The sequence below is a fragment of the Convolutriloba macropyga genome, chromosome 4 (genome assembly GCF_964194025.1).
Source record: "Convolutriloba macropyga chromosome 4, txConMacr16.3, whole genome shotgun sequence".
Lineage (NCBI taxonomy): Eukaryota > Metazoa > Xenacoelomorpha > Acoela > Convolutidae > Convolutriloba > Convolutriloba macropyga.
This window is the reverse complement of record NC_134471.1, coordinates 75,547,232-75,565,854: the sequence shown is the minus strand read 5'-3', so window position 1 is coordinate 75,565,854 and position 18,623 is coordinate 75,547,232. Positions and strand designations below refer to the sequence as shown.

At 34.3% G+C, this 18,623-nt stretch overlaps 3 protein-coding genes across 4 annotated transcripts in view; 2 read left to right on the top strand and 1 right to left on the bottom strand.

Moving 5' to 3' along the window:
• Positions 1-18,623, bottom strand: part of LOC142337902 (uncharacterized) — a 519,657-nt gene that overhangs the window by 264,406 nt on the left and 236,628 nt on the right. The window lies entirely within an intron of this gene.
• LOC142337905 (uncharacterized) lies at positions 9,962-14,873 on the top strand. Of its 2 annotated transcripts, none has more exons than XM_075387539.1 (2): positions 9,962-11,442; positions 13,803-14,873. In XM_075387539.1, the coding sequence occupies exons 1-2, from the start codon at positions 10,959-10,961 to the stop codon at positions 14,672-14,674; spliced, it is 1,356 nt and encodes a 451-aa protein (XP_075243654.1). In that variant the 5' UTR covers positions 9,962-10,958; the 3' UTR covers positions 14,675-14,873. The 2 variants fall into 2 exon arrangements, with proteins under 2 accessions (XP_075243654.1, XP_075243653.1); XM_075387538.1 differs by having other exon boundaries at positions 13,794-14,873.
• Positions 15,036-18,623, top strand: part of LOC142337911 (innexin-19-like) — a 37,447-nt gene continuing 33,859 nt past the window's right edge. The window contains exon 1 of the mRNA XM_075387547.1: positions 15,036-15,837. Within this exon, the coding sequence (XP_075243662.1) occupies positions 15,686-15,837 (152 nt within the window). The 5' untranslated portion in view covers positions 15,036-15,685. The remainder of the gene's footprint in view (positions 15,838-18,623) is intronic.

Below are 18,623 nucleotides of genomic sequence, written 5' to 3'. Positions count from 1 at the left end.
ATAATTAAAATGCTCGGATTTTGATCCTGTACTGACCATTATAATGTCGTCTAAAAACAAAATGTGTTTGAGAGACCTTTAAATTTATAGTCCACTGCTTTCTGGAATTCTGCTTGCATATCAATTAAACCAAGGAATCCAGTTTTACATCTACAGGTTCCTGTTGATTCTTTACAAATGTATTAAATTTGCAATATTTAACTGTATCAAAATGTAATTATAATTAACCATATGCGTATTTTGGGTCTATGTTTGAAAAACATGCTTGTTGACCATTTTGGGTCTTTGTTAGATGTTGTGATATGTTGCGCATTTGGTATTTATTTTTTTGGATGAATTTGTATAAGACTTTGAAATATAATACTCATTTTTTGAATTGATCTTGCTTAACTGTAATTCCGACATGAGAAAAGATATATTTCATTGAAAGAATTTGATAGTCTCAATATGGCCTTCTTTGCTATCTTTTGAGTTCCTCAGTAACTCTAGAATGGAGATTAATTGAAACGCATTGACATTTTGGTGTTTTCCTTTGTACTTTTGATGAAACTTCTATTTAACTATTTGTGTCTTTGATAATCCAGTTCTAGAAATTACGACGAGATTACGACGAGATCCAGTTCTAGCTCGGAAAATTACGACGAGATTACCTCTCTAATTTTGCATGTGAAATTTTGACGTACATCGTTAACTGATATACCCTTTGTTGCCTGTTGTTGAACAATTGCTTGTCCGTGGTTGTTCAAGAGGTCTCTTCCTATGATGTTTTTCTGATCATCGTCTACCACTGTTTGGAGTGCATTATCACATGTCAAGTAGTTGTATGTGAGAATTGTTTTCAGTTTTTTGATGATTGTGATGGATCCGTTAGAAAAAATGTTGCATCCGATGTGTTGATCCATCGAGCTGTGAAAGTGTTTGCGAGTATTTTATCTGAAAGGCTCTTGAAAAATATGCTTCATACATTACAACATTCAGTCAATGACGTGGATTGATTGTTGCCAAATTGTATTTTTGCTTTGAGAGACTCATGTTTGCTGTTTCACATGAAATGGATGCAATGTACTTATCTTATGAGTCACTATCATATGTGCAATCGTACACCTGACTGTATAGTTCTATATAGCTGGTGATATAGTTGACCAATTCCTCATTATCATCTTCTTCAGGATTAAGATCAATTTGATTAATGTTCCGTGGTTGGGATTGTAGTAATTGTGTTTGAGTCCGTTTGGTTTTCTGTGCATCTTTTCAAAAAGATTTAAAATTCTGCAATTAAAACAGTTTTTACATTTTGCGGGGCTATTTGGTCTGTGATTGTTGCTCCAAGGTTGTCCACAATTGCAGCAAAAAAAATTTTTACGATTTTGATGAGAGGCATTGGCCTTGCGATTGTAGATTTGTTTTTGTTGGTAGAAATTTGTATTCCGATTTCCACCTTGACGTTATTACTGATGTTTAGTGAGTGGTCATTATTCCAGTTTTGCTTAATCTTTTGCTAGTTTTGCGCACACCTTTCGATGTGGATGGCCATTTTCTGAGCTTTGCCGAATGTTATCTTTCATTCGAGAAGTTCCTTTTGCTTTCCAAAGTCCAAAATTTTTAGAATGATGATGTTACGCTTGTGATTATTATTTTTTGTCTCCTAAGTTACAATTTTCAGCTTGTTCTATTGAACGTCTACGGAAACTTTCAACGAATACGCTCTTTTTTTCGGAGGAGAAAATACAAATCTATCATAGTTGATGTTACGTGTTTTGATGAAGGAATCTTTCATTGCTTTCCAAAAATTCCTCATTGAATCTTATTCAGTCAGCAAGTGTGGATGTTTACTGCTGATTATGCGGCGTATGTTAGTCCCTTTCAAGAGGTATAAGATATATATTGCTCTCTGATTGCAAATGTCCCATGGTTTATCGCCACAGAGAATTCCGATCTCCGCGAATTCCGAAATCAAAGAATTCCTATTCGTACTTTGCGATCGCGTTCGGTTGCTTGGCTGTGATGTTCGAAGGCTTCTCCGCAGTTTAGTTCTCTTGGGTAGTCATTTCCTGTGGATGGGACTTTCAATAGAGTTTCCAAACGTATGCCTTCTTTTGCTAGAATTTCGAGTTTTCCACTGTGTTGTCCATTTCTCCCATGATAAAGGTGGGGTGACTGCAGACTTCTCAGAAGAAGCGTTGATGTGTATTGCGGTCTTTTGCGGGAGTCCTCTGCTGATTGCGCCATGTTGTGCAGTGTGAATTGATAGTTGAGCAGAATGCACCACATATGCTATATTCAAAACTCAAGCGGGAGATTGCGTCGCGTATCGCGATTCTGACTAATAAAAATCTATTTTACTAAAACTCTAGTTGGAGTTCGCGTCGCGTATGACTACTTAGGTTTTGAGTTACTGTTCTGAAGAGCGACTGATTACGACTGAATTGTCAACTGATTTGCAATAACGAAAAGAGAGCAAAGAAGTAAATTGCAAATTGGTTAACAAATAACCAATTAAGTTATCACAAGTTGATCACGTGGTACAACGGAAATATTAAAATTGTTTACATCGTGAACAGACAGAATCTTGTCTATGTATATGAACAGATTTAAAATCAAAATCAAAAGAACTTCAATGATTAAAGTTAAAATTGAACTAAATTACTATATTAGATTTTGTTGCGATATCAAATCCGTACGATACAATTATCATGAGTGGTACTTGGTACGTATTACAACTAAATTGTGTATGTTGACATATTAATCTTTTGTTGCGTCTTCTGTGCTCTGAGGTAATTGTTTTCAAAAACGACGCAGGTTTTCACCAGCACGCTAACATTTACTTAGAATATTCTTGCCGTATTTTATTTAAATACATTGTTAATTCGTTGTATATAATAATAGCATAATGCGTGTTAATTTCAGGCCAAAAAATGTTTTTACGAGTTAACTTTCATCCTTTGATGGGCACTTGCCTTCCATGAATTTACTATGTACTGTCGATGGAAATTTTTGCTTCCATCAAATTTTTGTAATCCGTAGATAAATTTTCGGCCTCTCTAAAGTTTATCTGTTCCATCAATGGGAATTTTGACGCCTATGAAAATACCATGATCTATCAATTGAAATTTTGGCTTCTATGAAATTACTGTGATCATATACAACATCTCTTATATAACTTCTGTGCGTTATATTCTCTTTATATATGGAATCATTTTGAAAGAAGAGTTTGTAACGCGACCAATCTAACAAAACATGCGTTTTCATGTTTCTAATAACAAATTTATGTTTTATCTGTTCTTACTGATATTTTATCTTTTTAGCAGAACTAACATTTTTAAATCTCTATCAGGTCTGATAATTGATTCAAAAATTTTTGCCCAGCTCTGATTCTGATTTTTATATAACCGCATAAAATAATACTTGATTTCAACGTACAAAACTGGAGGAAAAAGTATTGGGAAAATCAGTTACCTCTAATGCCAATACGATATAGGATTTCACAATTTTTTGAAAATGAGCTTTGGCAGTAGTCGTAGAAAGATAAGCAAGTCATATTTTTACAGGTGCTGGAGAAATTGGTTTTTTTTCTGTTCAGTCAATCTTGGCTGATCGATATAATCGTCGTAAAAAGTCGAGGGTACAATAATTAGAAAAACTTGTCTAACATACAATATGCAAATCGGCTGCTCTTTTTAAAAAATTTCTCTGTTTTGAGAAGTTGGCGAGGTTAACCATTTCGCCAAAATGCTCTAAGCCAAAAAAACTGATAGTTTTTTTAACCCAAAAAAGTAATTTCGGCTATTTTTATTACTAATTTGTACCATATTGAGAGCTAAATTCAAAATGGTATTGGGAAGCGAGGACAAAAATGTTTACTAATATTACTTGTCATGGCACAGACTTAATGCTTGTAAGTTATTAGCCCAATTTCGTTATTTTTAGACTTTAATACTGTTGTGTTTGCTTATAATCATTAAAGATTCTATAATCTTTGTCCTATAATGTTGGCCTAAAAAATTTACAAATTTAGTCAACTAAGAGCGAAATAAACAAAAGATAGAAAGTTGGTTAAAAATTTTCAGAGCAAAAAAGGAACAAAAAATCATAGGAGAATTTGGAAAGTTGAATTTTAATTTGAAAAAACTAAATAAACTTTTATGATGTTTATGCTTCAAATAAATCAAAATTTTGATGAAATTTAGCTTCAATCAATTTTCCGATCAATTTTTGTTTGATGCTAAATTTCAAAAAAATTTGAATTGGCTTAGTTTCCTCAAATTAAAACTTAACTTTCCAATCAGTTTCTCCTATGATTCTTTGTTACTTTTTTTGCTCTAAAAATTTTCTTATTTAACCAATCTTTATCTTCTTCTTTCCTCAAGTCAAAACAAAAATGTAATTGTATTGCTTGAATGACTCCTGGAAAAATTTTTACTCATTAAAATTTTATTTTTATTGCACTCTTGTTTTCAGATGTTTGAAATAATTTATTTAGTTATATAATTTTGCGATTCAAAATATTTACCAGCAACTAGATTTAAACGATCTGACTAGTTATTATTGATATTAGGAGATAATGCATATTAGGACGAAAATATATAATTACCACTTAGAATCAAGTTAAAATAAAAATAAATTTTTAATTGCCTCTTTGTAAAAACAATGGAAAGTGCCATTAAAAAGATCAGGTTAAGACAAGATAAGATTAAAATAAAATCAAACATAACCGCTACGACTAGCGTCGGGTGAATTGCTCTCAAACTACCGGCGAGCGGTTGGCTTCGTCAGTGGCTGGCCATGGTTTAGTGAGGCTAGCTTTAGATTACTTGAAGGGGCGTAAGGCGATAGGTGGGTGGGGGTGTGGGATCAATTTCTAAGAACCGCCCTTCACCCCATAGGTGTTAGTCTCCAAAACAGTCTCCATTGCATTTGTCGACTAGTGGGCTGAACGGCTCTAAGAGAACTTTATGCAATTTGGGCGCTACCTTTTTATCCCGTTTCCTGACACGAAAGTCAAATGGGTCAGACGAAAAATCGGCCAAGCGAAAAATTGCACAAAAGAACAAACAGGATTAAAATGTTTGATAGATATTGCTTTTGAAAGCAATTAACAATGATTTTTTAAAAAGTGCCTGTTAAATCAAGTATGATAAAAACATTTCTACTAAAACTTATTGTTAATGATGTTCAGAGATGATGACATTACGTCACATAACAGCAGCTGAAGTGCGGCACCAATAAAGAGAGAGAGAGAGAGAGAGTTACGGAGAGAGAGAGAGAGAAAAAAAAACGTGAACGAGAAGGAGAAGGAAACAAGGCCTAACCGACAGAGAGAAAGAGAGATAAGAGTTTTTACCATGATGGGATTCGACTCTGCAACTTCTGGTTTTCTAGCCTTGTTAGTAAATAAATCATATAGAAAAAACTGAATAAGGCAAAGTTAAAAACAAAGGTTTTCAGCTTCGGAGTAAAAAAGTTCAAACCATTTTTTGTCGGGAAAGTACTGTCAAGTAACCCAACTCCAAGACTTCAGTATCCCTGTTTCAAGCCCTAAATAATTTTACTGGCTTATAAAGATCCATACAATCGTTGCACAATAAAAATTTTCCAAAAAATTGCAAAAAAAAAATTTTATAACAAAATCGCTTAACCTCGAGTTATTAAAATAATGATAACCGTTCCATTATTTCTGAAAACTATGCGGCAGCTTATTATCAAAACTTGGAGGAAGTCCCAGGGCCCCTGGTGCCGGAAAAAATTATGAAAAACAGAAATTTGTGATTAAAAAAATTTTGAAGACGTTCCATTCCACCAAAAGCATTTAGTAACATATTATTAAACCCTAGAAGAAGTCTCGTGGCTCTTGAGGCTGGAAAAAACTGAAAAACAACAAAAAATTCCAAAAAAAAATAAAAATTTGCAAGTTTTATTTTAAAAATATTGCTAAAATTTGTGACAATTAAAAATTAAAATTTCATCCATGGCCAACAAAAATTTCCAATAACCTATTATCAAACCTAAATTAGATTTTCTGACCACTAGGACAAAAGCCTGAATAATGACAATAAATGTCAAATAAATTTGAAAATTGAAATTTTGTTAATGCCGAAATTCGTGATGTTAAAATCCTGGAAGACGTTCTATTACTCCTAGAAATTTTACAGTAGCCTATTTTTAAACCCTAGAGGATGTTTGTTGACTCTCGAGGCTGAAAACTTAAAAAAATGACAAAAACTTTCAAAAAGAAACTTGAAGAAAAGCAAATTTTATCAAATATTTGCTAAATTTTGTTTCTTTAAACAGTTGAAAATTTTTTCACTTAAATAGTTGTTAGTAACTTGTTATCAAACCCCTCAGGAGGTATCCTGGCCCCTGGGTCTGGGAAGACCTGAATAAGTGTAAAAAAAATTGAAATAATTTTGTCAAAAAATGCTAAAATTTGTGATGTGTAAATGTTAAACCATTCAATTACCACTGGAAACTATGCAGTAACCTAATAATAAAACCTAAAACCTAGAGGAAGTTCCTTGACACTTAGGGCTAAAAAGCAAAAAGGTGAGAAATTTTCAAAAAGGCTGAAGAAAATAGTATAAATTTGCGTGTTTTTAGCGAGCGGTTGTTCGTCAGTAGCTAGTAACGGGGGGGGGGGGGGTGCACCGGGGGCTGATGGGGGGGGGGAGGGTGAGGCAACACTTTGTTGGGGGTAGCAGCGCGCAGGGAGCAATAGGGGGGGGTCAACAGTGGAGGAGTCTTCAACCTCTAAAACCGCCCTTCAAACCATAAATATAGATCTCCAAAACAGTTTTGAGTTGAAACAGAGCTGAAAAGTTTTCAGAGCACTTAATACCCGCTGGACGTTACCTGTTTATCCCGTTTGTGAGGACGAAAAGTCAAAAGCATCAGACAAAAAAATCGGTTGAGCAAAAAATCGCATAAAAAAGACCGACAGGACTAATATTGAGAGCAATTAATTAATAAATTATAAAATCACATATTGATGCTCTCATAATCCCACTAGATCCCCTCAGCGAATTCAGGCCTTTGCAGCCATGGTTTACTAGATAATATGTTTCACGTTCACTAGTTTCCATAAAAATGAGATGGTCTCAAAACATTTTTTTTTTCAATTATGAAAATCTCACATCAGAATGAAATTTGAAAAGATTTCACGCTTTTCTACTTTTTCACTGCCTTTACTATCCTTGCTTTAATGAAACAACCACTCTGGTTTGACTTCTCAATCGCATCAAAAAGTCGAAAGAAGTGAACAGATCATTAAAAAAGAATGAACCCACATACAATCCAAATCCTTCAATTTGTAAAAAACCATGGTGAGATCAACAATGGCCGCACTATGGCTTCGCTCCGAAAGATCAACTTCAGTTTCCTTAGAGCAAAAATGTGATAAGATGCGATCGGTTTTTTAAGTGCACACGCACGTTACCGGAGCCTTCTTGTTTTAATATTTATAATAGTAGCTTAAGATAAATAGTACTTCGCTAAAACTCATTTTTATTTTTAAAAATTCTGTTATTTTAGGAACTATTGTGGATATTCTACATCTTGCGAGCATACTAGTTTTTATGATGCGAACCTATATGACTGAAAAACTTTTTTCAGGATCCAGGTGAATCATTTCTGATGTGTACATGCTGTTTTAGGTGCAATTAGCCCTGTAGAAAGTTAGTTCATATCTCAGCTGAGAAGAGATATAGAATGAGCCCTGGGGCTAAATGCACAAAGATAATAGTCCTCTGTGACCTGGGGGCGAAGTCAGTTGAGCTACGCGAGCGATTTAAACAACGCTCAGCTCACAAAGAGAGAGAAAGAGAGAAAAATATTGTATTAGTTAGTGGTGTGCAGCATATGTGCGTGTGTATTTTGCGTACCGAGATCACCGGTTTATTAAATGGGGGGGCCAGAGGCTGTTTGAGTGAAAAATTTGATTGATCAACCACTGGCAGAACAAAATTAGCCCCGGGTCACTTGTAAATTTTTCTCATTTTCTCAAAAAATAGAAACAGGCCTGAAAAATCTGCGACGGTAATTCATTCAACATAAACGCACATATGTGAAAAGTTTTCAGTGGTATTTATTTTCGTGATATATTAGCTGAACACAGTTCTGTAAAATTGCCCAGGGCGCGTGAGCAAAATTAGAGAACGGTTCGTTTAAACCGGGCATGTTGCGGGGGATGCTAAATGGCTGTAGGGCTAACAATCATCTTTACTACATACGCCGAAATTGCGCACACACAGAATTGGAATAAAGGTTACCCCCTGGTTTATAAGCAAGCCTTTAGTCCTTTAGTCGACTATTGCACTCCCCCTCCCCCTCCCCTCCCCCGCAGTCTACTCTTTTTAGTTCTCAGCTGTATATTTGGTGCCCGAGGTCTGCCATTTTCCCTGGGCAGGCATTAAATAGGTGACATTAAAATATTTAAACATGATTTAAGGGCAAATGAGCTTTTCCCAGCTTTTCACTTTTTGTCGTAAGAAAATTTGTTTCAACTTTTTTTACTAATCATTTGATATTTCTGGGTGAAATTAATAGTTCTCGAATCATTATGACTTCCCAAAGTGTTAATTTTAAGATTGAAATGTCAAAACAAACAGTACGTCCTTGCGATGGAAAAAAGAGGAAAAACTCAATTGCAAAGAAAACCTCTTTCTTTCAAACGTCTCTGTTGTCTTTTTCCTGACCACAACAAAACAAACATGCAGTCAAAACCCGAACCACCCTCCCCCCCCCCCCCCCCCCCCCCCTCCTCCTACTCCACCGACTTCCCTTCGCCCCTCTCCACTCGCACCGAATGACCACGAAAAAGCACTGGAAACCAGACCCGCTATTTACTACAGAAAGATCTGAGATCCGCTTTCCATTTATAACGAAGGAAAAGTTCTCTGGTTAATCCCGAAACAGGATCCCGAGGCAGAACTGTGTTCAAAATGAAAGTAAATCTAGCATCCCGGAAAGCGCCCCTGGTACTCTTTCATTTGGGCACATTGTGTATGCGTATGTGTGTGTTGTGTGTGTGTGTGCCGTTCCCATGCAAATATACGATTGGCCGCGGGACAATTCTAAATCACGAAGGGAGAAAACGCAATATGCCCCGTCTCCCCAATCACCAATCTTAGCATCGATTAGCCACTGGCCAAATTAGCCGATAGTCACGTTATAATACCGTTCTCAATCGATTTATACGATTCAATAATTCAATTTTTGGCTAATGTTGAATTAATTGTTTAGCTGAAGTAGAGCAAAATGCCATTCAGTGCTGATTTTTTTTATCCCATTAACAGAAAACTTTTGCAAAAAAATTTTGTGATCAAAACTTTCTCAATTTGATAGGATATGGTTTTCGATAAAAAAAACAGTAAAAAGATAAATCCCTTTCATAGTACCCGACCCGAGCCCGTCATATCTAAGTGCTCAAAAACTTTTCGTAATAACTCGAAAGATTAGTGGAGTCATTATATAGTGGTGAGTCAATCCGTTAGTTTTGATTACTTTTAACAACAAATCGATCTTTCTTGAGCAACCTTTTGAAGTTTTTCACAAATTTGTTTTTCTGACTCATTTTCCGATCAAAATCATTGCACTTTTTTCATAAGTTAATTTGCTCCTTAAATTGATCAAAATGGGCAATTAATTTCTTACAAAATTTGTTTAGAAATATATTTTTTAAAAATTACCAAAAAAAGAAAAAAAATTCTTAGCAGAATCCTCACTTAGAAGATTGATTTACCTTGACATTGTACATAACATCTAAGCAGAAGCTATTCTACTGCATTTAGCGAATGTTTCAAGAGTAACGTTTCTTCTAAGTGATCGTTCTGCTAAATTGAGCACAATCTTGCTGTGTGGGTAGAGTGAAATGCCCTCACAGGAAGTGAGTTAGGTTGCTTCTGAGCAGGGGAGGGGAGAGGGGGGATTTGTAGCCGGGGGCCACTTTCTAGCTAGGCCTGTGTCTTACTCTGTTATTTATTCGTTCCCCCAGGCACCCTCCCAATTTTTCCTAGTTGCTACATATGGCTCCGATTTCTGGTAGCCCCCGGCACTGAATTCCGAGGCACAACATTACTAAGCATTGTAGCTCTAAACAGTAGTAATATTACACGACTGCGACACCACCGCAATAACTACTATAGCACAAAAACAAAAAAAATCATTTTTTTGTCTTATGCACTGTCTTTTTAACGCAAATCTGGCTCAGTTTTTGTGTTTAATAGAAACTTTCCTTAATTGGCAAGTCTGATTATCTGAAAAAAGTTATTGAAAGATATCAATCATCGTGATAGCAATTCATGATTACTAACTAAAAATTAAAAGCTGTTGACTTCCTTTTATTTTCACTTGCAAAACTTTTGAGTTAGCAAATTTTTAAATTTTAGTGAGTAGTATTTTGAAAACGGGTCACAAATCGCTGAAATTGAGAATAATTTACGTTAAGTGAAACATGATGAAATTTGAAACAGCGGGTCTTAACTAAATTTTGAAGTTGTTCAAAAAGTTTAGTGGAATTAGGCTATTCGATCACAATTCAGGACTTTACAATTAACAGATCAGTTTCAACTGAATCGTTTGTTCCTTTTTTGGTTCTCTTAAAATTCTCTAAAATATAAAGTATACTCGCTGCTTTCAAAAGTTATTTTCAGTTTTGATTGTTTATCTTTGGCTTATTTGTTTTATCCAGCCTTTTAAATCATTATCTGTCGTCGTTGTCAACTATTTGCTGTTCTTAAACCGTTTGACATTACAAATTACGTTACAAGTTACATTAAAAATTACAAAATCTAAGAGTAACTAAAAAGTTATCTTCGAATTAAAAGGTATTTTTGCATTTTTAATCTTATAATTATACGTGTTACACATAGTTAAAGAGTCTTACACGAGTTAAATTTTCGCCGATCAGATATTCGAGTTCTTTTATTATCCGTTCTCAGAATTACCATTTTTAAAAACTGCAAAAGATGATCAACTCTCCGAGTGCAATGGCAGCAGCTGCAGCTGCAATTTATCAAAACCTTCAACTATCGTCTTCAAACAACTCCAATTCCGAATCCAACAATAGAAACCTTTCGCCCAATAACGCCCAAAACTCCAACACTTCTTTATCATCTGTATACCTCTTACCCGGAATGTTAAACTCAGCGACCGGAAGCAACTCGGCTTGTATTAGTGAGAAACGAAGTATCTTAAGCTACTCCGATCTTCTAGCGACATTCGGGGGTTCCAGCTCGCCCTCTCTAAGAAATGTTGTGACGTCCAGTTCTGCCGGACTGTGTTCTCAACTTGGACTCCCGACATCAACGTCCGGAATCCAGAACTCAGTAGGAGGTGCACCAGACGCAAAGATGGCAAGGAATCGGAGGAGTCTGAACTTTAAGGAGCGACCAGACAGTGAACAGATATCACGTGACTTGGAGCGTCGGGAAATGGCCAGCAAATCAAATGGTAAGAAATTGCGCCACATATGAGTTGTTTTGATTTGATATAACATCGCAAAATAAGGCATATACAAAACAGCACTTTTTCATTTCCTTTCAGTGATATGTTTGAAAGTTTCTGCCTAGAGAACATGAGATCAACTTTTAACATAAGCTTGAGACACATTAGTTGAAATTAGAAAACTCTAGATCTGTGCAGTGCCAGAATTAATTAAAAACAAGGCCATATTTTAAAACTTGAAAAGCTCGAGTCCCACTCAAAGTTAAGTAACTCTCTTAAAACCACTTTGAAACTCTGGATTATATCCTAAATAGTTACGCAGTTCTCATCAATCCCGCAACCTATACATCAAGGTTGTCAAAAGTCTGAACAATTACTTATCAAAAAAACTCAATTCGGCTTTTAATAATAACATTTAAGATTGATAAACTTCAGCTGTCTTGTCGACGCCATGATTTCAAAATTTTTAAAAGTTTGATGTAGATTAGATTCGAATAGATTAGATTTAAAATTCCAGACGCTGAAAAAAGTACAGTGCATTGGTACAATCAGCGCTTGGAAAACATTCAAATAGGTCAAAACTTGTCGCGTGATGTGTCTTTATAAGAACATTGAAAAACCTGAAGCATAACATGAAAAGCTAATTTATTGACCCCTACCAGAATTGTTTCAAGAGGAATTGGTTTACTTGTTTGTAATTATCCCAAATGGTATAGAAAAAAGTTGAGATTTGTGCTTCAGATAGAGTTGATATGTTGATGTCTAGCTCTGCAGAAGAGATGAATATCTTATGCACTCGGGTTACCAAAAGTTTCTCACCGTTTATTGTCTATTTAGCTAAGAGGTTAAGTTCAGTTTTTCTAGCTTCTTCACGTATAATTTTTTTCTAATTCAAATTTGTTGATCGCACTATTCAAAAAGTAGGGTGATGATTCATGTTTACGAACCTTAGAAAGCCCCTTAGCTAGTTCATAGAAGTTTAAAAATTTGAATAAATTGAAAGTTAATAGGCAAATACAATACAACTGTTTCTCAAAGCTTTTGTCTTCAAAATTTCTAGAGTTACCTACTATGATTCTTGGTTCCCTTTCGAAGTTTTTTAAACTTACATCATCTTAAATACTAATTCAATAATAACTTCCTACATTTTGTAACTTCTTCATTACAACTCTGTTTGTTCATTTTTGTATGCCTGTAAATAGTTTTGGATTCAAATCAATAAATACAACTTACAACTTTTGGTTTTCCACGAAAGAAAAAACATAGTAAGAATAAAAATTAATGTCATCAAGTACAATCCTTTTAAAGTTTCTTTTGTCTCAATGTTATTAAGTGTATTAAAAGCGAAAAGCCGTTGCAGTACTGTCTCCGTTTTGTTCAGATAGTTCAACTTATAGTTATTTTCAAAAACCGAAAACTAATTGGGCAAGCTATTGTCCGAAAAAGGACTTAGTTGAAAATTTTCGTCGATTGTTTTTATTATATGTAAATATTCAACCCAATAAACTGGTAAGAACAAAAAGAGGGAAAAATTGTATCCCAATATTTTGAACATCATAAATGTTCAATTTCTTGAATTTAAATAATCACTCCACTTAATCATCCTAGTTTGCCTAGCCTAAAAGTTAAGATATACTGAATATAGACTACTTTGACGCCATTATCTATACGTTGCCTCAGCACAAAACTAATAAATTCTTTAAATTTAAGCGATAGCGACCTGAAAAAACAATTTTGAAAAAAAGTATTTAACTGACAACTCTTAAATGTTCAATTTCTTGAATTTAAATGATCACTCCACTTAATCATCCTAGTTTGCCTAGCCTAAAAGTTAAGATATAATGAATATAGACTACTTTGACACCATTATCTATACGTTGCCTCAGCACAAAACTAATAAATTCTTTAAATTTAAGCAATAGCGACCTGAAAAAACAATTTTGAAAAAAAAGTATTTAACTGACAACTCTTAAAGTAGGTTTTTTTTCGATGCCTGTAGTTGCTTGTAATGATGACTTCATCCTACTAGAGGCCGGGATAGAAATTATATCGAATGAACCGTTATTTTTTTTGAAATTTTGGGATATTGGGTCGCAGAAATTCAGTAGAATATTGTTTTAAATATTAACCATTTCATATGCTACTACGCCCCTCTTTTGCTCGGAGAAAAAAATGCTCCTAATCATATTTCGGGTAAATATTGTAGAACAGGATAGAAGGATTTGACCTACAAGCGTTTTTAGTTTTCGCTACGAATTTTAAATTATAGGAGTTCGATGACGAAACCACAATTTTTCGATCACCGCGAAAACAGACCCCATATAGTACCTCTCTTTTAAAATGGTTGAAATTTTTAGCCCATTTAGATTCAAACAGTGGAATAAAAGAAGAGCAACTATCCCCCAATTCACACAACGGATCATCATCAAGTGTCAAGTCAGGAGACAGCAACGATTCCGATGGATCTCTCCATTCCAAGTCACCCTCTCCTCTGATCCACACCTCAATCTCATCTTGTGCAATTCCTGCACAGAATCCTACACAAAACACTGCTGCAGGCGTGCCCGTTCCTGCACAGCTGACCAGATTAAACGCCCCAGTGCATATAGATGTTGGAGGAACAGCTTACACGACAACACTGCAAACACTGACTAAATATCCCAACTCAAAACTGGGGAAAATGTTTAGTGGAAAAATCCCGATTGTTTTGGATTCTCTAAAACAGCATTATTTTATCGACAGAGACGGCAAAATATTTCGACATATTCTTAACTTTCTCAGAACAGACGAAGTCAATCTCGTTAAGCAATCGCCAATTATTCAAGACCTGTTAGCCGAGGCAAAATATTTTGAAATTGAACAATTGGAATCCAAAATTATGGGAATTTTAGGCGAAGCCGGCAATTCAGATCAAAACGAAAGCGAAAATGAAGAAACGATCATTCTTGTCGAAAACATTGTTCAGCCCAGCTCCAATGAAAAGGCGAAAAAAGATGAATGGTTCATAACTGGAAAGTTATCAACGATATCAGCAGTTATTCAATTGAAAAACTCAGACGATAAAACGGAAAATAGGCGAAATTTGGAACGGGCTTTGAGTTCCGACTTTGAACAAGGATTGGAAATAAACTGCTTGCAAGTTATTCAGAAATTCCTGGATAAAGAGTTTGTGATTGAAAGCACGAAATTTGTGAACGAAGAATTGGGAAAAATATGTCAGTTTGCGCTGAAAAAATGAACACAAGCGAACAAATTTGCTAACTGATTATTCATGAACGACATGAAATAGAATGATGTGATATATGCTTTTTTATGTATTTAGCATAAACTGACTTTTGGGTATTATGAAATGTTGATGTAATGCTAAGATTCCTTATTTAGGGGGCTCTATTTTGACTATGCTGTGTAGAGATTTGAAATAAAATTTTGGAAATAGATTTTTCCTCTTAACTCGACATTTTCCTTTTTAAGTAAGGTTTGAACGCGTACTTAAAACTAAAGCAATATTAGTGATACATACAGTTGAACAAATTTATAGGAAAACGCAGTTTTAATTGAAAATCGTTCAACCGTGGTTCTGGTTTATTAAAGTTAATAAATAATAAATTGATGTGACTACAAAATCATAATTTATCATCAGCTACCATTTAAGATGATAAGACAAAATCAAATTTATTCAGACACCACATAAAAAGATATTCAGACACTACTTTTCGATATAAAAATTAATTTGAGACTCAAATCGTTCGCAAGTTGTTTCGTTTTCATTTGAATTGATATCAACACTCAAATTAAAATTTTGCAGCTTAAAAGATTTTTTCTTTGAAAACGGGGAGAAAATTTATCATTCAATTCCGAAAACAAATTGTAGGATTTAACAGAATTGATAAGAAAAGGGTTTATAATGGATCGTAATCTTGACAGGCATTTAAATTTTCACTTTGATCTCAATTTTTGTCATAATATAATGGGTTTTATCATTTCGAAATAACAGTCAAATATTTGACGCATATGATGGCCAGCACTCTATCACTTATCTGTTACTAAACGTAACGTTTTATTATCAGTTTGCTTCGCTTGATTATCAAAAAAATATATTTTTCTAAAATCGAATATCAGAATCAGTTAATCAAAGATTTTAAACAAAGTTGAGATTAAACACGGTACAATTATATTTGAATTATATGCAGAAATGATCATTTTAACTTTTATCATCAGTTAAATATAGTCAGCAAAAAGAACAGCGGCCATGTTTGAGAAACTGTTGAAAGTCGTGACCAAGTCTGCGCCTGGAAACGACAATGACTTTGCAGACAGATTGAACTACAGGTACACTGCAGCTGTATACATGCTCATGTCCATGGCTGTCATCGGCAGATCGTACATCGCAGACCCCATCAAGTGAGTGAAAATCTGGGATATGTGTCCGGACAAAACAGTCCCAGACAAAACAGTGCAATAAAAACAGACAAAATAGTCCCAGACAAAATAGTCCCTAATAAATATCGATTTAACTCTATGTTTAGTTCGGACTATTTTGTCTGGGACTCTTTTGTCTGCTTTTTTGGGACTGTTTTGTCTGAGAATATTTTGCTATTCGGGATTGTTTTGTCTGGGACTGTTTTGTCTGTTCACCTGGATATGTACCCATGAGAACAATTTTTAAGCATAAGCATGTGTTAACAAACAAGTTTGTGTTTCTCCGCTGTTAACAGTTGGTGTAGCGTCACAAGAGAAAGACACCAAACACTAAAATTTCATGCTCTTTTTGAACCAAAATAAAAATTAAAAGCGTCTGTCCTTTCAAAAAAAAAATAGTTAGATGTCTCTGAACAATTTCGATTAATCGTAAAGGTCTCATCAGTTCAAATCATGAAGAAATCAAACTTAATTTGGGATACAATTTGAAAATCTAATTCACTTAATCAGGTTGTCACTGCGCCCTTATATGTTGCAGTACAGTATTAATTGCCATCGCTATTGGATCTTGCGTAGATTGTTTTCAAGTCTCCTGGATCTATGTTGTTCTTATTGTTGAAAAAAATTGAATCAAAACTGTCCTCTCAATTCGTGAGTATTTGTCAACCATATTAATCAACAAAAGCAGACCAAAGAAGTTCGTTTAAGGTATTGAGATGCACTAATAAAAACAATTCAACCGGGTCTTCCTATAGTAAACCTGGACCAATCAAACATTATTTCCAGAACTCAAATTTTTTCTAGAGCTTGAAGCATTCTAAACAACTCGAAGCCTTCTTTTATACAGAAATCAAAATCGGGCGTTTTAAATTTGAAAAGAAACGATTGTTTCTGGAAATCATTTCAATTACGAACGATTTCAACCAAACTCGTAGAACACAGCGTGAAAAGATTTTGCTATTTTAAAAAATAGATATTCCAAACAACTGGGATATCTGTTGTTAAGTATTCATCTTGTGTTTTCCGTCCTTTTAGTAACAATGGTATACATTTAATTAAGCCGCAGCAAAAAAATCACAACTCAGTTGATAACGACTAAATGATTTATTTAAATTTTGGTTCACGTTTTTTTACCTAATTTTTCCCGCCTTGTTTATAAAAAAATCTATTGAAACAAAACTGAGATTTGAAATAGTTGAATAAACAGCCTTCTCAACGCCTAAATAGCGGCAATTAGAAAAAGTGCATCTTTCAATTTTCGAAAAAAAATATATTAGTTAATATTTCTTAACTTGGCAAAAAATATGCAAGAAAACCAAGAGATTTGGTCATTGAAAGTATGAAAAGAATTTAAGGACAAATGTGCACCTGTTGTTTTAATTCTTGTGATAGCATTAACGATTTTTTTGTCCGAACAAATTTTTTATTTGTCTTAGTTGAAGTATTAGTTGATTGCTGTCTTAGAAAAGCCGTTAGAAATTCAAAATACTATTTGCGCGCACCAATCATTTGCCGGAAACCAAACCATGTGAAGCAATTGTTTTATGCAAGTACCTATGTGATATTTGAAATTATTAATGTACTGCTATAAAAATTAGTAATTTAACAGACTCATACTAGCACTAGGAATCAGATTTTTAGCATGGCGGTTACTCATCAGGACATTAACTCCTGAGGTCAGGGCATCCAACAATGTTTTCAAGTGAGAAACCAGTTGATTACTATATTGCCGTTTTCTCAGAAGATTTTAAATCCCGTATTGACAATTTTCTCATGCGAACAATTTTTTTTCTCTCACGAAACTTTTTTTCTCAAATTTTTAAAATGAGAATTTTCATCAAAATGCCCATAGTTTTTTAGTGAAATTTTAGTTGGCTGTCATTCAATTCAAGTCTGCATTATAATAACTTCAACCTGATATTTGTTCTTGTCTTTATATCAGTACGATCCTAATAAGAAATCAAATCTAGAGAAGTCTTCCATCACATCAATTGTCTATTACAATCGATAATTTTACTAACTGACCTTTGAAACGTTCTATTTGACATATAAAGTCCGTAGTGGGTAATTATCTCATGTTGTTGCGTCATATTAAAGTTGCCTCAAAATTTGGCCAGTCTTGTATTTTGAGCATATTAGGCAATTACTGTTTGACACGTCATTAATTGTTATCCAATGAGGCCAATCAGTTTTTTTAAATCCATTAACTGTGTATAAAAATATGTAAAAGGTAATATTACAATGTACAAAAAGACAAATTAACCGTCATGCAAGCTAAGGGTAATTATAGATGGAATAATTATAAGTTACTGTTCCAACATATTTTAAATGGCTTATCAGATCGCATGGAATTTAAAACTAAAAACAAACCGAGGAACTTGGAATCAGTACCAATTAAATGAAGTTTTAATTGTCATGAGAAGTTTTACAGTTTCGAGCCTATAACGATTTAATCTATTTGACCACAAAACTTTAAAAAATTAAAAATTTTGTTTTTTTTCGTAAAGAAAGAATTTGCTAAGAGTTTCTTTATCCGTCTTTTGTCTTTTCTGCTGATTGAAAACAGGGATAGGAGCCAATGTTTTTTGTTTCAAAAACAGTTCGGGGAAAATAGAAGGCTTCAGGTGGTTGAGAGCCCTCAAAGTAGCAAAAGTCAACTTGGAAAATGTAAAATGTAAAAGTAACAACAAATGATTCTTCGTTTCTAAGTTCTAGAGTTCTTTTTGAGAAAAATATTTTTGTTGAATAAGAATTAGTCATGTTAGTAC